Source organism: Coregonus lavaretus (assembly GCF_964263955.1).
Source record: "Coregonus lavaretus genome assembly, chromosome: 31".
NCBI lineage: Eukaryota > Metazoa > Chordata > Actinopteri > Salmoniformes > Salmonidae > Coregonus > Coregonus lavaretus.
This window is the reverse complement of record NC_140018.1, coordinates 25229384-25252981: the sequence shown is the minus strand read 5'-3', so window position 1 is coordinate 25252981 and position 23598 is coordinate 25229384. Positions and strand designations below refer to the sequence as shown.

General features: G+C 44.2%; 1 protein-coding gene across 2 annotated transcripts in view; it reads left to right on the top strand.

Moving 5' to 3' along the window:
• l3mbtl3 (L3MBTL histone methyl-lysine binding protein 3) overlaps nucleotides 1-23598 on the top strand; it is a 45966-nt gene that overhangs the window by 2520 nt on the left and 19848 nt on the right. For both annotated transcript variants that reach the window (XM_084148795.1, XM_084148794.1), the window contains exons 3-18: nucleotides 360-471; nucleotides 1401-1572; nucleotides 2486-2633; nucleotides 3397-3481; nucleotides 3681-3775; nucleotides 6046-6150; nucleotides 6471-6606; nucleotides 7046-7137; nucleotides 7659-7810; nucleotides 10201-10277; nucleotides 10684-10769; nucleotides 11146-11256; nucleotides 12806-12920; nucleotides 16169-16271; nucleotides 19224-19379; nucleotides 19730-19855. In XM_084148795.1, the coding sequence (XP_084004921.1) occupies nucleotides 360-471; nucleotides 1401-1572; nucleotides 2486-2633; nucleotides 3397-3481; nucleotides 3681-3775; nucleotides 6046-6150; nucleotides 6471-6606; nucleotides 7046-7137; nucleotides 7659-7810; nucleotides 10201-10277; nucleotides 10684-10769; nucleotides 11146-11256; nucleotides 12806-12920; nucleotides 16169-16271; nucleotides 19224-19379; nucleotides 19730-19855 (1871 nt within the window). The remainder of the gene's footprint in view (nucleotides 1-359; nucleotides 472-1400; nucleotides 1573-2485; nucleotides 2634-3396; nucleotides 3482-3680; nucleotides 3776-6045; nucleotides 6151-6470; nucleotides 6607-7045; nucleotides 7138-7658; nucleotides 7811-10200; nucleotides 10278-10683; nucleotides 10770-11145; nucleotides 11257-12805; nucleotides 12921-16168; nucleotides 16272-19223; nucleotides 19380-19729; nucleotides 19856-23598) is intronic.

The window sequence follows — 23598 nt, the reverse complement described above, 5'->3', positions numbered from 1 at the left end:
TCTATGGCAAGACTTGAAAATAGCCGTCTAGCAATGATCAACAACCAACTTGACAGAGCTTGAAGAATTTTTAAAAGAATAATATGCAACTATTATACAATCCAGGTATGCAAAGCTCTTAGAGACTTACCCAGAAAGACTCACAGATGTAATCGCTGCCAAAGATGATTCTAACATGTATTGACTCAGGGGTGTGAATACTTATGTAAATGAGATATTTCTGTATTTCATTTTCAATAAATGTGGCAAAAAATTTTTTTTACATGTTTTCACTTTGTCATTATGGGGTATTGTGTGTAGATGGGTGAGAGAAAAACATCAATTTAATCCATTTTGAATGTGTGTGTTATGTTTATTAGTTTAAGGTGAATGAGTTTGGAGTCTTGGAGGTCCTAACAGAGGAGGGAGAAGATGAGAGTGTGAAGAAAGCTCATGCCACCATTACATGGGCAGTGCCCACTGCTCAGGAGGGTAAGATGGCATGGTTCAATGTCCACAACTTTTAGATGCTCCTGGAAGGGATATATTTGCGAGATGTAAGCATACATATGTACTATGTTTGTATCCCCATTGGGGTCTGAGATGCATCTGATCCGGTGGGATGTGCATATATTTTCTATTTCTCTTTCAAGTAGGCATGTTTAACTGAAGGTTTTCACTAGCTTATCACATACCATGCATACAGTCTTTAAGAAGCTGCTGTAGAGGTGGCTTTGTTTTTACGTTTCATGACATAATTATATTGTCTATAACGGCTATTTACAAAACTAGATAATTACCCATCATGTAACTGTGCTGTCTGAAATAGGATTTAATTTTTTTACATTTTAGTAGACACTCTTATCCAGAGCGACTTACAGGAGCAATTAGGGTTAAGTGCCTTGCTCAAGGGCACATCGACATATTTTTTCACCTAGTCAGCTCGGGGATTAGAACCAGCAACCTTTCGGTTACTGGCACAATGCTCTTAACCACTAAGCTACCTGCCGCCCCATTTAACGTTAGCAGTTTAGGATACCTTTGATATACAAGACATTTGCATTTTCCATAATTGTCATAATTGTGTCTAACCTTCTAGGCATGAGAGTCAGTCGAATTGAGCTCAGCAAAGCTAAGCAGAAAATGGTGAATCGTGATCATTAAAAGGGGTCAGCTGTCTATCTATTTGAGCATTTCTGATTATCTCCAAATAAGGCTTTCAATTTGAGTCTCAGGCTAGATAGTGGCTATGTTGCTGTTGTTTTTTAATCAAACAGGGAATGCATGGGAACCTTTTATGTTATCCCATTGCTCTGTTGTTATTGACCCTGAACTTAGAAATGATGAATTAGCCACACAGGAGATGGGTGAGGATGACTGTGACTCTCTTTTCCTCCCCCCCTCTCTCTCTCCTTCCCCAGCCCTCTCAGACAGTGCGGCGGTGGCGGTGAAAGTGAAAGAGGAGATGCAGGAGGGGCAGTGGGCCCAGAGAGGCCTGGTATGTGTGCGCTGCCAGAGGAAGGGCTCCCCCGTGGACTTCCTGTCTGATGGCCTCCACTGCAGCGAGCGCTGTCTGCAGCAGGACCAGCAGGAGTGAGTGGCCTGGGGAGTGGCCTGGGGAGTGGCCTGGGGAGTGGCCTGGGGAGTGTCCTGGGGAGTGGGTAGGACTAGGGTTTCATTAGTATCCAGGGCGTCAGCTCTGGTCTGGTTTTAACTGCATTTTCTATATTTATATCCACAACAACTATAAACATATTTCATATGCTTAAGAAAATCAATAAGTCTACCTCATAAACATTTATTTGGCCAGCCATCCTATGCAGGGTGGAAGCCAGGAATAATGTATCAGTTAGTTAATGGAAAGACTGGCGGTGATGCTAGTGCATGCTCTGAGCTGGAGAGAGAGAGAGAGAGCCGGTGCTGCCGAGGGCCCCATGTATCCATTGTCTTATAGGGGAGAAGCTGCCAACAGAACGTTGCACCTTAAAGTGGTATTCCTTCTGTGGATTTACTACTGCCATGGCAACAGAGAAGAGAAAGACAGACTATACATCCTGTAATGAACAGTTAATCATATTTAATTTGAAAAAAATGGAGTTAGATTGTAATTTTTGTTTGATTTTGACCATATTTATAGCTGCCGATGATGATAAGATTATTCATAGGCAGCCCTGTCACCTTGAATAAGTCAATGTAGGAGTAATGCGTTATGAATATGAAATACACGGTGTGGTCCCCCTTAAAATGTTTGACTTGAAAATCTATGTATTTATTCAATCTAATAATATCCTAGTAACACAATCAGTTTTGTTTTCTGCCCAGCACCTAATTAGTGCATTTCTTTGTTTCTTTTTTTTTGCCATGAATGAAGACTGTTTTAGCATAAATGTTTCATGCTGGTAATGCTTTAGATATTTTGCAGTTCAGCTATTACTGAAACTATAGTTTATTAGAATGGTCATCCTTTTTGCACAACCCTTTACTCTACATATTCTTTCCACTGCAGTGAGCTGATGCTGAAGAAAGAGGTTTTGAAGAGTAATGGGGAGGTGGTGGGGGTCAGCCGTAAGAGGCCTCTGCAGCAGGACAAGGAGAGCCTAGCTGACAAGATGGACACCACAGAGGTCCCGCCTGAGGACGATGATGAGGACTATGTTAGTATTAGTTTATACGCCAAGGAGTTTTTGTAACGAATGTTGTTATCCTGATTTTTTTTTTACTTTTACAGACATTGTGTACGTACTGAATTATACATAACTGTTGACATCTTAAGTTATTTACTGTTATTTCTCGATATTTCATCACATTTTGTAGATATTGCTTATTTGATATATATAGTATAGAGCCTCAAGTCTGTAAATCTTTTGGCATCACTCCAGATTGCACAAGATTGTGAGGGATGACGCATTAGCCTTGCATGCCTTTCCTGCTGAGGTGTCGTAACTCGTACTAAATTAATGCCTCACAGAACGTGCTGTGACCCGACTGGTGTAGATAACTCTCGGCTAATCTCTGATTTATCATTATTGTTTCAAAATGGAAACCTTTTAATGTAAACACAAATTCAGAATGTTTCCCATACTACCTCATAAACACTGTCCTCATTGCCTACGCCAAAATATCACATTGCTCTAATCTATACTGTATGTGTGAGTACAGTGCATTCGGAAAGTATTCAGACCCCATTGACTTTTTCCACATTTTTGTTACGTTACAGCCTTATTCTAAAATGGATTCAATAGTTTTTTCCCCATCATCAATCTACACACAATACCCCATAATGAAAAAGCCAAAACAGGTTTTTAGAAATCACATTTTTAAATATCACATTTACATATATATTCTTAGTCTTCTTAAAATGTTCCTGCATATTCTAGTGTTCTAGTGTGTAAAGCCTCCTGTGTGTGCATCAAACAGGAGGAGAAAGATAGCAGGAAGACGACGCGTGGAGCTCCGCGAGGCAGGAGGAAACGGAGGGGGGATGCAGCCCTCCTGAGACACAGTGAGTAGAAACATGCAGTGGGAGGGACACCAATGAGGGGCCATTGCTCATTTTCACAATCTTTTCACAATTTCCCAATCACCATATTGATATAATCACTGCCATTTGCACATACACACAGACTAACTCAATGTGTTGCAATGTAATGTTGTGTATTGCTTTTTACACAATCTAATGAATCATTGTCTCACTATGGCAGCTGTTCCATATGGAGGTAAGAAGAAGTCTTGGTGTTGGGCCTCATATCTGGAGCAGGACAAAGCCATTGCTGCCCCCACTAAACTGTTCAAAGAGGTGAGCTATCATACCATACCATACCCCTCAGGCCTGTCTAGATTGGGTTATTAACTTACATTTAAACCCTTATCCTTCTCTGTTTCCTTCTAGTCATTCTATTCTTTCGTCTATTCCTCCTTTACAGCTTGTCATTCAGGGTTAAGATTATATTTCACATCATGTCCTACATTTTTTCCTGCATGTTGAGAATTCATTTATTCAACTCATTAACCACGTATTATTCTTTGCCTACAAAAACTGTTAAAGGTGCACTATGCAGAAATCGCTCCACCATTTCCTGGTTGCTAAAATTCTAATAGTTTGCCTAATTTCAGTTTATGTGACAAAACAAGCAAGTATAGTGTATAGAATCATTGTACCATCTAAACCGCTGTGCAATATATTTTCCATAGCCAAAAATATTGTACTTTAATCTGTTTGAAGCTGGTGTACAAAACCGGAAGTAAAAGACGCAAAAAACAAAACCTAAGCAAGGGAAGCATAGAAATAGCGCACATAGAACAGATCAACAGCTTCTTATACTTGCTTTCAATGAGAATTTGTCCAGGTTGCCCAAAAAGTTGCATATTGCAGCTTTAAGTTCATGATAAATTTTTTTAAGTCTGGAAATAGTCTGGAAATACAGTGAGGGAAAAAATTATTTGATCCCCTGCTGATTTTGTATGTTTGCCCACTGACAAAGAAATTATCAGTCTATAATTTTAATGGTAGGTTTATTTGAACAGTAAGAGACAGAATAACAACAAAAAAATCCAGAAAAACGCATGTCAAAAATGTTATAAATTGATTAGCATTTTAATGAGGGAAATAAGTATTTGACCCCTCTGCAAAACATGACTTAGTATTTGGTGGCAAAACCCTTGTTGGCAATCACAGAGGTCAGACGTTTCTTGTAGTTGGCCACCAGGTTTGCACACATCTCAGGAGGGATTTTGTCCCACTCCTCTTTGCAGATCTTCTCCAAGTCATTAAGGTTTCGAGGCTGACGTTTGGCAACTCAAACCTTCAACTCCCTCCACATATTTTCTATGGGATTAAGGTCTGGAGACTGGCTAGGCCACTCCAGGATCTTAATGTGCTTCTTCTTGAGCCACTCCTTTGTTGCCTTGGCCGTGTGTTTTGGGTCATTGTCATGCTGGAATACCCATCCACGACCCATTTTCAATGCCATGGCTGAGGGAAGGAGGTTCTCACCCAAGATTTGACGGTACATGGCCCCGTCCATCGTCCATTTGATGCGGTGAAGTTGTCCTGTCCCCTTAACAGAAAAACACCCCCAAAGCATAAAGTTTCCACCTCCATGTTTGACGGTGGGGATGGTGTTCTTGGGGTCATAGGCAGCATTCCTCCTCCTCCAAACACGGCGAGTTGAGTTGATGCCAAAGAGCTCGATTTTGGTCTCATCTGACCACAACACTTTCACCCAGTTCTCCTCTGAATCATTCAGATGTTTATTGGCAAACTTCAGACAGGCATGAATATGTGCTTTCTTGAGCAGGAGGACCTTGCGGGCGCTGCAGGATTTCAGTCCTTCACGGCGTAGTGTGTTACCAATTGTTTTCTTGGTGACTATGGTCCCAGCTGCCTTGAGATCATTGACAAGATCCTCCCATGTAGTTCTGGCCTGATTCCTCACCGTTCTCATGATCATTGCAACTCCACGAGGTGAGATCTTGCATGGAGCCCCAGGCCGAGGGAGATTGACAGTTCTTTTGTGTTTCTTCCATTTGCGAATAATCGCACCAACTGTTGTCACCTTCTCACCAAGCTGCTTGGTGATGGTCTTGTAGCCCATTCCAGCCGTGTGTAGGTCTACAATCTTGTCCCTGACATTCTTGGAGAGCTCTTTGGTCTTGGCCATGGTGGAGAGTTTGGAATCTGATTGATTGATTGCTTCTGTGGACAGGTGTCTTTCATACAGGTAACAAACTGAGATTAGGAGCACTCCCTTTAAGAGTGTGCTCCTAATCTCAGCTCGTTACCTGTATAAAAGACACCTGGGAGCCAGAAATCTTTCTGATTGAGAGGGGGTCAAATACTTGTTTCCCTCATTAAAATGCAAATCAATATATAACATTTTTGACATGCGTTCTTCTGGATTTTTTTGTTGTTATTCTGTCTCTCATTGTTCAAATAAACTTACCATTAAAATTATAGACTGATCATTTCTTTGTCAGTGGGCAAACGTACAAAATCAGCAGGGGATCAAATCCTTTTTTCCCTCACTGTATGTATTTTAAATGAATGATGTCACATTTTCATTTCAGCACCAGGCCTTCCCCCAGAGTAAGAATGGATTCCGGGTGGGGATGAGGCTAGAGGGAGTGGACCCAGAGCACCCCTCCATGTACTGTGTGCTCACTGTAGCTGAGGTAACCTCTCACCTCGACTCATCATCGCTGCCCTCTCAGGGGAGTCGAAACTCATGTCATGGATATCATTGTCATTGTTCTTGTTCCAGTGCATAGCAGTAGTTGTGATCACTTATGTCTTTCTATGCAATGGCATTAGCAAATTACAGTATTTATAAGACCATAAATGCTCTTTTGGTACTTTTAATTATGTCTACTTCTCTATGTTGGCATCATGTGCGCGTCTGGTCAGTAGGCTACTACTTAATGAATCTCTTGAATAGCAAACACAGGATGACCATGTTATGTATAAAGATGCTTAATGCTTCTTCCATGTTTAGGTTTCAGGACACAGAATACGGCTTCACTTTGACAAGTACTCAGACTACTATGACTTCTGGGTGAATTCCAACTCTGCAGACATTCACCCTGTGGGATGGTGTGAGAAAACAGGACACAAGCTTCACCCCCCCAAAGGTAAGAGACATGCTACCTTTGACAGATATCCACCTGGAAAAGCTAATAACATATACAGTATTGGACATTTTGGATGGGATATTTTCAACTGTTACTGTAGTACTCCCTCATCTTCTCATTAGTGTTTCCTTTATACTGTATTGCTGACTAGTTTTGTTTCCTATGTGAGACTAGTCATATAGGGATGGTTACAGCGGGCATACTTGGCAATTAATTTGTTATGCCTTGTGCAAGCAGGTTACCTATGGCAACAGGAAAACAATGTATTTTATTTTAAGTAACTATTTTGAAAACAGAAAGGACACAAAGATGTCATTTCTATTAATTTTATGCATGAATACTAGCATACTTGAAATTGAACCAGGGATATTTGATAGAGTCAAATTATCCAAATTACCCCCCCCCCCCCAACCCCTCCCTCCCCACTATGGATGGACAGGTATAAAGGATGAGGAGTTCAGCTGGTCGTCGTACATCAAGCTGAGCAAAGCCCAGGCAGCTCCCAAGGCCCTGTTTGAGAATCAGAACATGGTAAGAGCAGCCTACAGACCTAATTCAGGCCGGGGACACACTCAGATGCATAAACTCAGATGAAATCGTATATGACATACATCATTGTCTGTTTTTGTCCGTCAAAAGTAAAACTCAAGTCAACTATTTTCGGACGAGTTTGGACGAGTTGCATCCATCAAAAGACAGACTGTTTGTGGGTTTTTTTCTCAGACAATCAATTATATCGGCAACTGTTGACTTCCATTGGCTCCATCCGCAATTCTCTGACACAAAATCCCAGTGTGTCCAAGGCCTTATGGATCGCTTTCATATTGCTTTGATACTAGTGTTTTACCACTAGGTGGAACTGTTTAGTTTAGTTAGACTTCATGCCCAGTTTTACACCTCCTTCATTGAAGTACAATACTTGACATCAACCCATTCAACATAGATATGAAGTAGATTCATGAGCAGTTTAAAGGCTATAATATAAGTAGGTTCATGGTTGAACCAAATGTGAGCTTTTGTCTCTGAGTAACTGTCCTATTTTTATTTTCCAGACTGTCACTCCTTTAGGATTCAGAATTGGGATGAAGCTGGAGGCCATTGACAAGAAGAACCCCTCCTTCATCTGTGTTGCCACAGTAACAGACATGGTGGACAGTCGATTCCTGGTGCACTTTGATAACTGGGATGAGAGCTACGACTTCTGGTAATGTCTAACTTTGTTATTACATTTCCTTCAACTCCTTACAATCAATCAATCAATAAAAATGTATTTATAAAGCCCTTTTTACATCAGCAGATGTCACAAAGTGCTATACAGAAACCCAGCCTAAAACCCCAAACAGCAAGCAATGCAGATGTAGAAGCACGGTGGCTAGGAAAAACTCCCTAGAAAGGCAGAAACCTAGGAAGAAACCTAGAGAGGAACCAGGCTCTGAGGGGTCCCCTTCTGGCTGTGCCGGGTGGAGATTATAACAGTACATGGCCATTAAGGCCAGATTTTTCTCCAAGATGTTCAAACATTCATAGATGATCAGCAGGGTCAAATAATAATCACAGTGGTTGTAGAGGTTGCAACAGGTCAGTACATCAGGAGTAAACGTCACTTGGCTTTTCATAGCCAGGCATTTAGAGGTTGAAATAGCAGGTGTGGTAGAGAGAGAGAGTTGAAAACAGCAGGTCTGGGACAAGGTAGCACGTCCGGTGAACAGGTCAGGGTTCCATATGCGCAGGCAGAAGAGTGGAAACTGGAGCAGCAGCACGAACAGGTGGACTGGGGACAGCAAGGAGTCATCAGGCCAGGTAGTCCTGAGGCATGGTCCTAGGGCTCAGGTCCTCCGGGATGGGAGGTAGAGAGAGAGAATTAGAGGGAGCATACTTAAATTCACACAGGACACCGGATAAGGCAGGAGAATAACACCAGATATAACAGACTGACCCTAGCCCTTTCCTAACATTTCCTTACAATATTTCAGTCTTCAAAATCAAAGCAGTGATTTGTGTTTACTGATGCCATATCTTAGTCATATTGCTTTGGAGGCTGTGTTGGTTCTTTCTTGTTGCAGAATTGGGCACTAGATGGTGCTAGATTTATTACAACAGAATGTTTGTGTCTGGGAGGAGAAAAGCATTGCTTCTTACCAGAGTGTTTGTTATTAATATTTTACACAAGCAAACAAGCTACATTACTTGTGTAATAGATTTTAAGTACTGTATGAATCGGCTGTACCATTAATTATTATTTTGACACAAGCACGCACATCACTTTCCTCACAATTCTCTAGTCTTCCTTTTCCCCCCTCAATTGTCATCCCTCAACCCTTGTTGATTTTCACCTTTGTTTGGCTTTTTCTGACTGAGAATTGCATGTGTCGTTACTGTCATTTCGTGCCCACTCTAAGCCCTCCCAGCTGTGGATTTAGGCTGCCAGGAGGAAGTCCTAGTCTGCACGATACAAGAGCTTGTATTGGATGAATTATGGATGATCATCAATAAATGTCAAGGAGGAGAGGATAGAGAGAGAGTAGAGCCTGGAGCGGCTAAGGGACGAGCAGATTCACCCAGGGAGATGACACTCTCACACATGTTTTCACTACAGCTCACGTCAGCCAGTCACAGGCCCTACAACGTCACAGCTCTGGGCCAAAGAGCCGGTAAACCACTCCACTGTGCTCCGCTTCACACTGGCCTGGCCAGAGAGAAGGACACTAGGAATCTATGTTATCCCTTAAACAAGCTTGCTGTAACAACACTGACCACTGAGGTGGAAACAAAGACAATCCTCAAATGAGATTATTCCACTGTTCTGTCACACTGGCACAACCTAACAGGGATTGGTTTAGAAACAGTATGTTGAGTCCATGGTGAAATAGTAAACCGTTTGAGATATTTCAGTAACAGCTGTCTTATAACCTTTTGGCCAAGTAAGGAGGATTGCAATATACTGACCAGATAAGCAAGCCCCTTGCAATTTATCCAGCAATGCTTATACATTGACAGCATCATAATAGTATTACTACCTACAATCTACTCGTCAATGGTGTGCCGTCCATCATTCAGTGACAGATATATGTTGTCCTACTGATGTTTGTCATGGAGAGAGGGATTCGTGGGAAGCTGTGAGTGAAGTATCCTTTCTCGCCCTGAGGTAGCTTAGTGGTTAAGAGCGTTGTGCCAGTAACCGAAAGGTCGCTGGTTCTAATCCCCGAGCCGACTAGGTGAAAAATCTGTCGATGTGTCCTTGAGCAAGGCACTTAACCCTAATTGCTCCTGTAAGTTGCTCTGGATAAGAGCGTCTGCTAAATGACCAAAAAATAATAATAATCATGGTTAGCTGCACGGGTTAATCACTCAGAAATAAGGTGGCTGACACCACAGTGGCTCAGAGTCTGTCACAATGTCAGTTGATCTATCCCAATATCCTCATGCTTACTCCTAAACATTATCCCTATTAAATAACCCATAACAGTTTATGGGGAGTTCATGTCATAACCGTTTATAGGGAAGAGGAGGAATATATACTAAGAAATGGGAAATCTGACATTGTTGAGAAGATGGCATTTTTTTTACCACTGTCCTTCTCCTGCTCCTCTGTAGGTGTGATGCAACCAGTCCATACATCCATCCAGTGGGCTGGTGTCAAGACAATGACAGGATTCTCACCAAGCCTCCAGGTGAGATACTAACTCAATATTTATCCTGTAGATGCCAGGATATCACAAATGTGTAATGATGATTGACCATACAGTTCTGAAAGTAAAGAACAACACATGGAAAGTTTCCAAACAGATGATCTCCTGTGTGTTGGTAGAGCAAGGCACTTGCAACACCAGGGTTGTGGGTTTGATTCCCACAGGGGACCAGTACAAAAAAGTATGAAAATGTATGCACTCACTACTGTAAGTCACTCTGGATAAGAGCATCTGCTAAATGACTGAATCTGATCTGTAAATTATGTTATTCCACTGTGGAGAAGACCAATGGTTTGGAATGACAGAAGCACAAGGGACTTTACCCGCCCACACCTATAATACAGCATATGTAGTCATGCTCAATCTTTTTCATTATTCTTTTATGTAGGTTACCCCAATGTCAAGAATTTCTCCTGGGAAAAGTATCTGGAGGAGACCAACTCGTCACCGGCTCCAGCCAGGGCTTTTAAAGTGGTGAGGCTTTCTATCTCTCTGTCCTCGGCACGTAAAACGATGTGGCAGCCCCACATCTACATTCCAACACAATTTACTGGAGTAGCCTAGCTGGCTTTCTGCTGCAGAGTGTGCATATGACATGCTGCCTAAAGGCACACGCACATCGCATCGAATGTGGAAGTAGCGTTCGTCTGCCGATCGTCAGCAAGCAGTGTTTTAAGGACCACCCGCTGTAGAGGTCTGACTGCTGGCATTTTTCACGCGATTCTACATGTAAAATCAGAGCGCACTCTGTTCGCCAATTATGTTCAGAGGTGCTAAGTGCTCTCGGCCAGCAAACACTATTGCTGTGTCTGAGCCCTAACACCCCCCACCCCCCACTCTCCCTTTACAGAAACCCCCCCACAGCTTCCAGCCACTCATGAAGCTGGAGACGGTGGACAAGAGGAACCCCATGCTTGTCAGAGTGGCCACCGTGGTGGACACTGATGACCACAGGATCCAGGTGAGAACATATTTTAAACTCTCTATCAGTCTATCTATCTGACCACTGTGTCTACCAGGATCTATCTGCACTCCAGACTGGAGTCATTCAACATGACACTGTGACTCAGCTGTCTGTGTCAATAATTAGGAGTGCTCCCTTCCTCCCTTCCTCCCATCATCCAGACATTCAGATGTAAGGATGAGGTTGACCAGGTGTTGTGTGTGTGGTTTAGTTCAGCTTTCCTCACTCATCTGCACTGTGAAGTGTGTAACTATTAGACCCTAGATCTGGAATAGTATAATCCTAGATTATATAATTATTATGGGTATAATCTCTGAGTTCTGGTTCACTACAAATGTCTCTGAAAAATGTCAAAGAACAACTTATGTAATGAAACTCCAGCTTTACGTAGGAAATTGGGAGATGAACTCTGTATGGTGTCCTGTGGGAGAAATGTGCTGATTTACTGCACTAGGAATACATATACAAATGATTCAGGACCTCACCATTGTCCATCTATTCCAGTACATCAAATTACCATCTACCTGACTCTCTCCCTTAGACCATTTTCAGGAGAGCTATGAGCTTCATGCTCTTTGAACTCTGAAGTGAACAGTAGGTCAGTGTCAGAGTCGGTGGACAGCTGCCTGTGGGGGGGGGGGGGGGTATTCTTTCTTCTCTGCTGCCCTCCAACCCTACAGTATGTGCATACCTCTCCCTCTGCCCTACATATGCCTATACTGTTCAGTCATCTCAGTCTAAACCCTTCTGTCCATGGAGCAAAAATAGCCCTAGATAGCATAGCTCTATTCTATACAGTCCCTCCGGTTTCTAAACTCGTACTCCTTCAGCTTAGCTTTGGTTTCTCTACTTTCACTTGTCACTTTATATACAAGGCTTTAAATTTGATCTTGAACTGAACTCTTATCTTCTCTCATTCATTCCAAGACTGTTTTCTGAAGCTATATCCATCCCCCACCACCATCACTCTCACCACTCACACAGGAACCAACACTACATACATTTCATGCTCTCATTGTCCTTCAACCATCACATACATTCTCTTGCTGTTTCCCCATCTTCAGTTCCTTTGTACCAGCACATGCTTCATATTTCATGTTGTCTTCAACTGAAATAATAACAATCGTTTTTAGCCAGGCAGGGAAGCAGGCTGTATACTAGGAGGGTCTGTCTTCCCACAACTCCCTGGTGTGCTCCTGTCTCCTCTTGTTTGCCCCACACTGTGAAGCACACTCTCATTGTCAGGAGTGTGAATAAGAACTGAGGATGTAAGATAGTTATCAACTATGCTGTGTGTCAGCCTCCCACAGATAACAGAGCTAGCCTCATCCAGCTGTAAGGGCAGTGCCAGGGGCTTCAGTCTGAGACAATGCTTGTCAGGTAGATTGGCACAATCAGTAGTTCAGCTTCTTATCTCCAAGATATGTCCTTATCATTCTACCATGATTTTGACTTTTGAACATGACTTTTCCCCACATTTCTATATTTAACATATGTGGTTGGACTCTACTGTAACTGTTTGTCCTTGCTGTGTGTATTCCTCTAGATCCATTTTGATGGCTGGACGGATGAGTATGACTACTGGGTGGACACAGACAGTCCAGACATCCACCCTGCGGGCTGGTGTGCTAAGACTGGCCACCCCCTCCAGCCCCCGATCAGTGAGTGGCTTTGACTCATCCTAATCAATTAATGTCCAGCTCCCTGCCTCAGTTCCAGACATAAGGTTCCTAGCAGACACACGTAGAGCCAGGCCTCAATGGATGCTGCTATTTCTTATCCCATTCAATCGTAAATAGTGTAATATGCTTTTCCCTGAAAAGACGGTTCCATCTCTGCGTTGATTTAATCTGATCTGCCGTCATTATATTGAAGGAGTAGTGGAAGGAAGCCTTGTTTGTGAAAAGAGCAAATTATTCAAAATGACTCAGTATGTTTGATGGCTCATGAGTCCTGGCTCTCTCTGTGGTCAATATCCTGTATTTTACCCTGAGGATGCTGGGAGCTGAACAATGAACTTCCCTCTGGCTCCCCTTCCACTTACTAATAATTTCTCCCTGTGTAGTGGTGTCCATGGAAACGTGGAGTGAGGAGTTGTGATTAGAGTGCAGCTGATGCTGCCGTTAGGTTTCAGAGTACAGAGCTGGGTTCTCAGAGAGAGAGAGCTACATTTTTACATTTACGTCATTTAGCAGACGCTCTTATCCAGAGCGACTTACAAATAGGTGCATTCACCTTATAGCCAGTGGGATAACCACTTTACAATATGTTTTTTATTTTTTATTTTTTATTTTTTATTTTTTTCTTTGGGGTGGGGTAAGGGGGGGTAGAAGGATTACTTTATCCTATCCCAGGTATGCCTTAAAGAGGTGGGGTTTCAAGTGTCTCCGGAAGGTGGTGAGTGACTCCGCTGTCCTGGCGTTGTGGGGGAGCTTGTTCCACCATTGGGGTGCCAGAGCAGTGAAAGGTTTTGACTGGGCTGAGCGGGAACTGTGCTTCCGTAGAGGTAGGGGGGCTAGCAGGCCAGAGGTGGATGAACGCAATGCCCTCGTTTGGGTGTAGGGACTGATGAGAGACTGAAGGTACGGAGGTGCCGTTCCCCTCACAGCTCCGTAGGCAAGCACCATGGTCTTATAGCAGATGCGAGCTTCAACTGGAAGCCAGTGGAGTGTGCGGAGGAGCGGGGTGACGTGAGAGAACTTGGGAAGGTTGAACACCAGACGGGCTGCGGCATTCTGGATGAGTTGTAAGGGTTTAATGGCACAGGCAGGGAGCACAGCCAACAGCGAGTTGCAGTAATCCAGACGGGAGATGACAAGTGCCTGGATTAGGACCATGTTCCGCTTCCTGTGTAAGGCAGGGTCGTACTCTCCGAATGTTGTAGAGCATGAACCTACAGGATCGGGTCACCGCCTTGATGTTAGCGGAGAACGACAGGGTGTTGTCCAGGGTCACGCCAAGGCTCTTTGCACTCTGGGAGGAGGACACAACGGAGTTGTCAACCGTGATGGCGAGATCATGGAAGGGGCAGTCCTTCCCCGGGAGGAAGAGCAGCTCCGTCTTGCCGAGGTTCAGCTTGTGGTGGTGATCCGTCATCCACACTGATATGTCTGCCAGACATGCAGAGATGCGATTCGCCACCTGGTTATCAGAAGGGGGAAAGGAGAAGATTAGTTGTGTGTCATCTGCGTAGCAATGATAGGAGAGGCCATGTGAGGATATGACAGAGCCAAGTGACTTGGTGTATAGCGAGAATAGGAGAGGGCCTAGAACTGAGCCCTGGGGGACACCAGTGGTGAGAGCACGTGGTGCGGAGACAGATTCTCGCCACGCCACTTGGTAGGAGCGACCGGTCAGGTAGGACGCAATCCAAGAGTGAGCCACGCCGGAGATGCCCAACTCGGAGAGGGTGGAGAGGGTGGAGAGGAGGATCTGATGGTTCACAGTATCAAAGGCAGCAGACAGGTCTAGAAGGACAAGAGCGGAGGAGAGAGAGCTAGCTTTAGCAGTGCGGAGAGCCTCCGTGACACAGAGAAGCGCAGTTAAATGACCAGTCTTGAAACCTGACTGGTTTGGATCAAGAAGGTCATTCTGAGAGAGATAGCAAGAGAGTTGGCTAAAGACGGCACGCTCAAGAGTTTTGGAGAGAAAAGAAAGAAGGGATTCTGGTCTGTAGTTGTTGACATCGGAGGGATCGAGTGTAGGTTTTTTGAGAAGGGGTGCAACTCTCGCTCTCTTGAAGACGGAAGGGACATAGCCAGCGGTCAAGGATGAGTTGATGAGCGAGGTGAGGTAAGGGAGAAGGTCACCGGAGATGGTCTGGAGAAGAGAGGAGGGGATAGGGTCAAGTGGGCAGGTTGTTGGGCGGATTCAGCAGGGAGGAGAAGGTGGCAAAGAGCTTCCTAGGGTTAGAGGCAGATGCTTGGAATTTAGAGTGGTAGAAAGTGGCTTTAGCAGCAGAAACAGAGGAAGAAAATGTAGAGAGGTGGGAGTGAAAAGATGCCAGGTCCGCAGGGAGTCTAGTTTTCCTCTATAGCCCTGTTCTGTGAGCTCGCAATGAGTCGTCAAGCCACGGAGCAGGAGGGGAGGACCGAGCCGGCCGGGAGGATAGGGGACATAGAGAGTCAAAGGATGCAGAAAGGGAGGAGAGGAGGGTTGAGGAGGCAGAATCAGGAGATTGGAGGGAGAAGGATTGAGCGGAGGGAAGAGATGGTAGGATGGAAGAGGAGAGAGTAGCGGGAGAGAGAGAGCGAAGGTTGCGACGGCACATTACCATCTGAGTAGGGGCAGAGTGAGTAGTGTTGGAGGAGAGCGAGAGAGAAAAGGATACAAAGTAGTGGTCGGAGACATGGAGGGGAGTTGCAGTGAGATTAGTAGAAGAACAGCATCTAGTAAAGATGAGGTCAAGCGTATTGCCTGCCTTGTGAGTAGGGGGGGACGATGAGAGGGTGAGGTCAAAAGAGGAAAGGAGTGGAAAGAAGGAGGCAGAAAGAAATTAGTCAAAGGCAGACGTAGGGAGGTTAAAGTCACCCAGAACTGTGAGGGGTGAGCCATCCTCAGGAAAGGAACTTATCAAGGCGTCAAGCTCATTGATGAACTCTCCAAGGGAACCTGGGGGGCGATAAATGCTACTGCTCCACATGGCAGCTCACTCGTGTCATAAGGACAGATCCAGGGAAATATCTGCTTTCTCTGTACCTGTATTGACTCTGAATAGTACCAACTCCTTGTGAGGTTGACACCAACTCCTTGTGACTGAGGCTATCCTAATATGGACACTGCACATTAGCATTACATTATTTTAGGATGGTTCGCCAGAAGTCATGTAGTGAGTAGTGTATCACTAGGTAGATCCGGATATAATATCTCACCCCCTCTCCTCTCCTCATCCCCCTCTCCTCATCCACAGATCCACAGGAGCTGTTTGAGTCGTCTGAGCAGGGCGGATGTCCCACCCCAGGGTGTAAAGGTGTGGGCCACATCAAAGGAGCCCGCTACTCTGGCCACCACAGGTACCCACACACACAGCACTCACTCTGTCTGGCTGGCCAGGCCATCAAAACTACCATCCAATAGAAATGTCCACTTATAACCCCAACAGGCTTTATATCTCTACAGGCCGGTGAATGGTTACTTGATCCACCAGTTACATGTACTGTATTAGCCAATACTGTAGCACAGAGACTCATAATGCAAGAGACAGACACCCAATATGTTCCTTCTAAAAGTGAAGGTTGGCCTACAACAGCTGTGGTAGGTCCGGAGGTCAGCAATATACAGTTGAAGTCGTAGGTTTACATACACTTAGGTTGGAGTCATTAAAACTTGTTTTTCAACCACTCCACAAATGTCTTGTTAACAAACTATAGTTTTGGCAAGTTGGTTAGGACATCTACTTTGTGCATGACACAAGGTGCTGGAGGAAACAGGTACAAAAGTATCTATATCCACAGTAAAATGAGTCCTATATCGACATAACCTGAAAGGCCACTCAGCAAGGAAGAAGCCACTGCTCCAAAACTGCCACAAAAAAGCCAGACTACGGTTTGCAACTGCACATGGGGACAAAGATCGTCGTACTTTTTGGAGAAATGTCCTCTGGTCTGATGAAACAAAAATAGAACTGTTTGGCCATAATGACCATCATTATGTTTGGAGGAAAAAGGGGGACGCTTGCAAGCCGAAGAACACCATCCCAACCGTGAAGCACGGGGGTGGCAGCATCGTGCTGTGGGGGTGCTTTGCTGCAGGAGGGACTGGTGCACTTGTGCACAAAATAGATGCCATCATGAGGAAGGAAAATTATGTGGATATATTGAAGCAACATCTCAAGACATCAGTCAGGAAGTTAAAGCTTGGTCGCAAATGGGTCTTCCAAATGGACAATGACCCCAAGCATACTTCCAAAGTTGTGGCAAAATGGCTTAAGGACAACAAAGTCAAGGTATTGGAGTGACCATCACAAAGCCCTGACCTCAATCCTATAGAAAATGTGTGGGCAGAACTGAAAAAGCGTGTGCGAGCAAGGAGGCCTACAAACCTGACTCAGTTACACCAGCTCTGTCAGGAGGAATGGGCCAAAATTCACCCAACTTATTGTGGGAAGCTTGTGGAAGGCTACCCGAAACGTTTGACCCAAGTTAAACAATTTAAAGGCAATGCTACCAAATACTAATTGTGTGTATGTAAACTTCTGACCCACTGGGAATGTGATGAAAAAATAAAAGCTGAAATAAATAATTCTCTCTACTATTATTCTGACATTTCACATTCTTAAAATAAAGTGGTGATCCTAACTGACCTAAGACAGGGAATTTTTACTAGGATTAAATGTCAGGAATTGTGAAACTGAGTTTAAATGTATTTGGCTAAGGTGTATGTAAACATCCGACTTCAACTGTAGGTAGGTATTGTACATGGTCCACACGTACCTGAATGCCCCTGGGGTGAGGCTGTGTAGAGCCTGTATAATTGGCTGTGTGGAGCTAGAAGCACAGCCGTGTAAGCACGAGTGTCACTCTCTCCCATCAGTATTCATCACAATTCTTTCCCTTTTCTCCTGAGAAACCGCGTCTCCGTTCTCCATACATCCACATCTGTATCACCTGGCTTTCTTACAGCATGTACCCCTCCAGCTGTAGATCTACTAATGTGAGCAAAATAATATTTGCAGAAAAGGCAAAATGACTCTAGTTCTTTATCCCGACGTTGCGGTGCTGTATTATGGAGTTACCGGAGGTCATGCATACTGCAGTAGAGTCACTTTTTAATGAGGACACAGTCCCTTGGTTCAGTATCTGTAATGTAAGCTGATTAACTTGGAGTCTGAGTACAGAATGTATCTTATTAAAATGTATCTATGGAATGAGAGGTGCTTTATCAGTGTTTGTTGCCAAACCTGGAATGTTAAACCGGTAGTATGACAGCTAGCTACGGACAGAAATAATCGGAAAGAGCCCTCATTATGCAAAAAATGTGTGCCAGTGGCCAGGAAAAATTAGAGAGGGATTAGAGGAGAAAGAGAGAAACGCGATCTCTTTCTCGCCTCTCGTCAGTCAGAGTGGTCGCAGTGTGACAGCGAGGCTTACTCAACCATTTCAATGCAAATATGTTGTTTATATAGACCCATCCCATTTCCTTTTTAGTGGAGTTAAAGTATGTTTCCCCCTAAGGTAATGAGAAGTAGCACATTACACAGGTGGACGATGATAAGGCGTTGTAAATGAAGAAGCCTCAGTCTGCACACTGCCATTGGAATGAATTACTTCAACCCCAGCGACTCAGAACTCTTTAGGTTGGCTGTAGTGACTATTGAGTAGGACTAGGAACTGTGTAAACTGTTTTATGCCAACATCAATGTTTGCCCGATTAGACAGGGAAGAGCGTTTGTGACATACACTCAGTGTGAGTGAGCTGCCTTAAAATATATATCTATCTCTTCTGCTTTGCTTATATTAGCTTTTGATTCTGTCCCCAAGATCACTGATGTGTGAATTCATATCCTGTTTTGTTATTAACATTTTACATTTACATTTTAGTCATTTAGCAGACGCTCTTATCCAGAGCGACTTACAGTTAGTGAATACATTTTTTTAAATTTATTTTTATACTGGCCCCCCGTGGGAATCGAACCCACAACCCTGGCGTTGCAAACGCCATGCTCTATCAACTGAGCTACATCCCTGCCGGCCATTGCCTCCCCTACCCTGGACGACGCTGGGCCAATTGTGCGCCGCCCATGAGTCTCCCGGTCGCGGCCGGCTGCGACAGAGCCTGGATTCGAACCAGGATCTCTAGTGGCACAGTTAGCACTGCGATGCAGTGCCTTAGACCACTGCGCCACTCAGGAGACCTATAACACCTTATTAAGTTGTAATTAAGTCCTATTATGAAGTTATTTTTACACTTAAGTCCTTTTTCCTTAAATCAGTCATTTGGAATAATGTACGTGTTCTGATTTGCAGTGCGGTGGGATGCCCATACTCTGACATCAACATCAACAAGGACTCAGTGCTGCCAGACCGTCTGAGTGGTGAGATGCCAGGATCAGGAGGACTGGGCCGACCCCGACGGGCAGAACCCAACCCAGATATCAACCCAGCTCCAGCTCTCACTGCAGAGTAAGGAACAATCAGTAACCAAAACATTGCTCTAACTACAATATATTCTCAGACAGTCTGAGACTGATATTGAAGGGGGGGGGGGGAATATATGATTCCAGTGTAGGCGTATTAGAATGTAGAGTTTGGCTGAGACTATCATCGTGTAGCTTTGAATTTTGCAATATAACTTAATTTCCAAATTCCTTCAAGCATTTTAGTGGCTTAACACCAGAAAAAGTGCGAACAGCTCTCATCTATTTCTGTCTGAAGTGACTCACATGTGTAACAGTTCCCCGCCAGCCATGGCTCTCATAATATGGATGTGCTGCACAACATTAAAAACATTTATCTCTCTGCCAATTTCTTAGCAAGCACTTAATCGCCAACCCAAATCACCTGGACAAGACTTGCAGGGGCGAAAAGGCTGGCAGCGCGGTGGCGAGTGCCATGGAGCGGCCAATCAAGAAACCTGCCGGCACAGAGCCAAAAAGGAGGTGAGTGGCCCTTACAATACACGTGAATAGCCCTGCTCTCTCTGGAATGGCTGTATTCAATCTGGTGGTCGGGTGGTGTGTGACTGTGTCATTACTGCCTGCTGGTCCAGTGTTAGACTGATAGGATTGTGAGGACCTGATGTAGGGCTGTGGCAGTCACAAAATGTTGTCCGACGGTAATTGTCATGCAAATGACTGCCGGTCTCACGGTAATTGACTGTTAATTAACATAAACATGTTGAGCATCTCTGGGCTTCCACTCGTACAAGCTGCTGATGCGCGCCTTTGGAACATCTACATTTAAAAAAGTCAAATTAATAAATGTGATATAGCCTATGCCATCACAATTAGAACCATTCTTTATTTAGTTGTTATAGGCCTATAAACCTGGGAATGTCTTAGAAATCAAAACATATGGGCTGCATGATGCGACTCTATATTGATGATTTGGAAAAAGTTGCAAAAAAAGGCATGCGCTCTGATCCTTGCAATTCCTGCAGAGAGAGAGAGACAATTGCATTGCTGCTCTGCTTGTGTGGCAAGCAAGTCAGGGGATATCTAATCAATGGAAGTTGGAATTAAAATGACAAAATTAAAAGTGAAATGAGAATGAAAGGCTACAACAACCAAAAGCCAACAGGTAGGCTGCTATTTAGGCTATAATCTGAATGGAGTTGTTGTTATGTGTAGGTAACTGTAGGATGGTAAGAAGCGCAGTAACGTTATGGTTAGCCTCAATTAGCCTAGTTAGCTAGCTTCTCTCAGTTTGACGCAGTCAAGACAGGTACTATGTGATCGGATGGGACGATAAATAACTAGCAAGAAGTTAGTCTAGCGCGAGATAAGTGGTTGCCGTTTCTCCCTCCGTGGCTGCTCTGGTACTCCGAGCCTCCTGTGTCTTATTCAAACATTCACACCGCACGGCCTCCACTTCCTAATAGCCTACAGTCTGAGTCTGAGTCTGAGTCTGAGTCTGAGTCTGAGTCTGAGTCTGAGTCTGAGTCTGAGTCTGAGTCTGTCTCTCTCTCTCTCTCTCTCTCTCTCTCTCTCTCTCTCTCTCTCTCTCTCTCTCTCTCTCTCTCTCTCTCTCTCTCTCTCTCTCTCTCTCTCTCTCTCTCTCTCTCTCTCTCTCTCTCTCTCTCTCTCTCTCTCTCTCTCTCTCTCTCTCTCTCTCTCTCTCTCTCTCTCTCTCTCTCTCTCTCTCTCTCTCTCTCTCTCTCTCTCTCTCTCTCTCTCTCTCTCTCTCTCTCTCTCTCTCTCTCTCTCTCTGCCCACTGACAAAGAAATGATCAGTCTATAATTGTTATTTGAACAGTGAGAGACAGAATAACAACAAGAAAATCCAGAAAAGTGCATGTCAAAAATGTTATAAATTGATTTGCATTTTAATGAGGGAAATAAGTATTTGACCCCCTCTCAATTAGAAAGATTTCTGGCTCCCAGGTGTCTTTTATACAGGTAACAAACTGAGATTAGGAGCACACTCTTAAAGGGAGTGCTCCTAATCTCAGTTTGTTACCTGTATAAAAGACACCTGTCCACAGAAGCAATCAATCAATCAGATTCCAAACTCTCCACCATGGCCAAGACCAAAGAGCTCTCCAAGGATGTCAGGGACAAGATTGTAGACCGACACAAGGCTGGAATGGGCTACAAGACCATCGCCAAGCAGCTTGGTGAGAAGGTGACAACAGTTGGTGCGATTATTCGCAAATGGAAGAAACACAAAATAACTGTCAATCTCCCTCGGCCTGGGGCTCCATGCAAGATCTCACCTCGTGGAGTTGCAATGATCATGAGAACGGTGAGGAATCAGCCCAGAACTACACGGGAGGATCTTGTCAATGATCTCAAGGCAGCTGGGACCATAGTCACCAAGAAAACAATTGGTAACACACTACGCCGTGAAGGACTGAAATCCTGCAGCGCCCGCAAGTTCACCCTGCTCAAGAAAGCACATATACAGGCCCGTCTGAAGTTTGCCAATGAACATCTGAATGATTCAGAGGAGAACTGGGTGAAAGTGTTGTGGTCAGATGAGACCAAAATCGAGCTCTTTGGCATCAACTCAACTCGCCGTGTTTGGAGGAGGAGGAATGCTGCCTATGACCCCAAGAACACCATCCCCACCGTCAAACATGGAGGTGGAAACATTATGCTTTGGGGGTGTTTTTCTGCTAAGGGGACAGGACAACTTCACCGCATCAAAGGGACGATGGACGGGGCCATGTACCGTCAAATCTTGGGTGAGAACCTCCTTCCCTCAGCCAGGGCATTGAAAATGGGTCGTGGATGGGTATTCCAGCATGACAATGACCCAAAACACACGGCCAAGGCAACAAAGGAGTTGCTCAAGAAGAAGCACATTAAGGTCCTGGAGTGGCCTAGCCAGTCTTCAGACCTTAATCCCATAGAAAATCTGTGGAGGGAGCTGAAGGTTCGAGTTGCCAAATGTCAGCCTCGAAACCTTAATGACTTGGAGAAGATCTACAAAGAGGAGTGGGACAAAATCCCACCTGAGATGTGTGCAAACCTGGTGGCCAACTACAAGAAACGTCTGACCTCTGTGATTGCCAACAAGGGTTTTGCCACCAAGTACTAAGTCATGTTTTGCAGAGGGGTCAAATACTTATTTCCCTCATTAAAATGCAAATATATTTATTACATTTTTGACATGCGTTTATTTCTGGATTTTTTTGTTGTTATTCTGTCTCTCACTGTTCAAATAAACCTACCATTAAAATTATAGACTGATCATGTCTTTGTCAGTGGGCAAAATCAGCAAGGGATCAAATACTTTTTCCCTCACTGTATAAGTGTTCCCTCTGCCCCCTTGTCCTTGTGAGTGATTGTTTTATGTGAAGATAAGTGTAGCTCGGTTGAGCTATCCGTACTTTGTATTGCCAGGGTTATTTCTCCCCGTGTGCCTGTATTGTGTTCCAGTGCGCCTGTATTACGCCCTGTGCTGTTGACGCTATCCAGCATAACTGTGTACTATGGAATAAACTCTGTATTCTGTGATTTACCCTCCTGCGCCTGACTCCTTCAAATCACACTCTCACACCATCCACCATTTCTTAACATCTCTCTGGACTTGAAGAATGTATCAAATTACATTTCTCCGGTTGATTAAACAGCTTGTCAAGGACCCAGTGAAACATTATTACTGTTCCGTGGAAGAATAACCAAGTACTAAGTAATGTTTTGCAGAGGGGTCAAATACTTATTTCCCTCATTAAAATGCAAATCAATTTATAACATTTTTGACATGCGTTTTTCTGGATTTTTTTGTTGTTATTCTGTCTCTCACTGTTCAAATAAACCTACCATTAAAATTATAGACTGATCATGTCTCTGTCAGTGGGCAAACGTACAAAATCAGCAGGGGATCAAATACTTTTTTCCTCACTGTATGCATATTGGGTCCGGGGCTATTTCGGAACAGGAGCTTTAACTCCCATCACAATTTGTCCTCATCGTTCAGATTATTCAAATTCAGTCATTAAGTGTGTAGAAAGTGATTAGAGGGACAATAGAGTGCTGAGTACCAGGCCATTAGCAAGGGACGTTAGCAAGTTTAGTAGGCTACCCATCAGCGCCATTAATTTGCTCAGTTTTAGATGGGATTACTGTGACCAAGAGTCACAGGGAATTTGACTGCAGACATGACTCGTGACTGCCGGTGTGGTGGTAATACGGTCACCGTGACAACCCTAACCTGATGTGCTTTTCATCAGACAGGT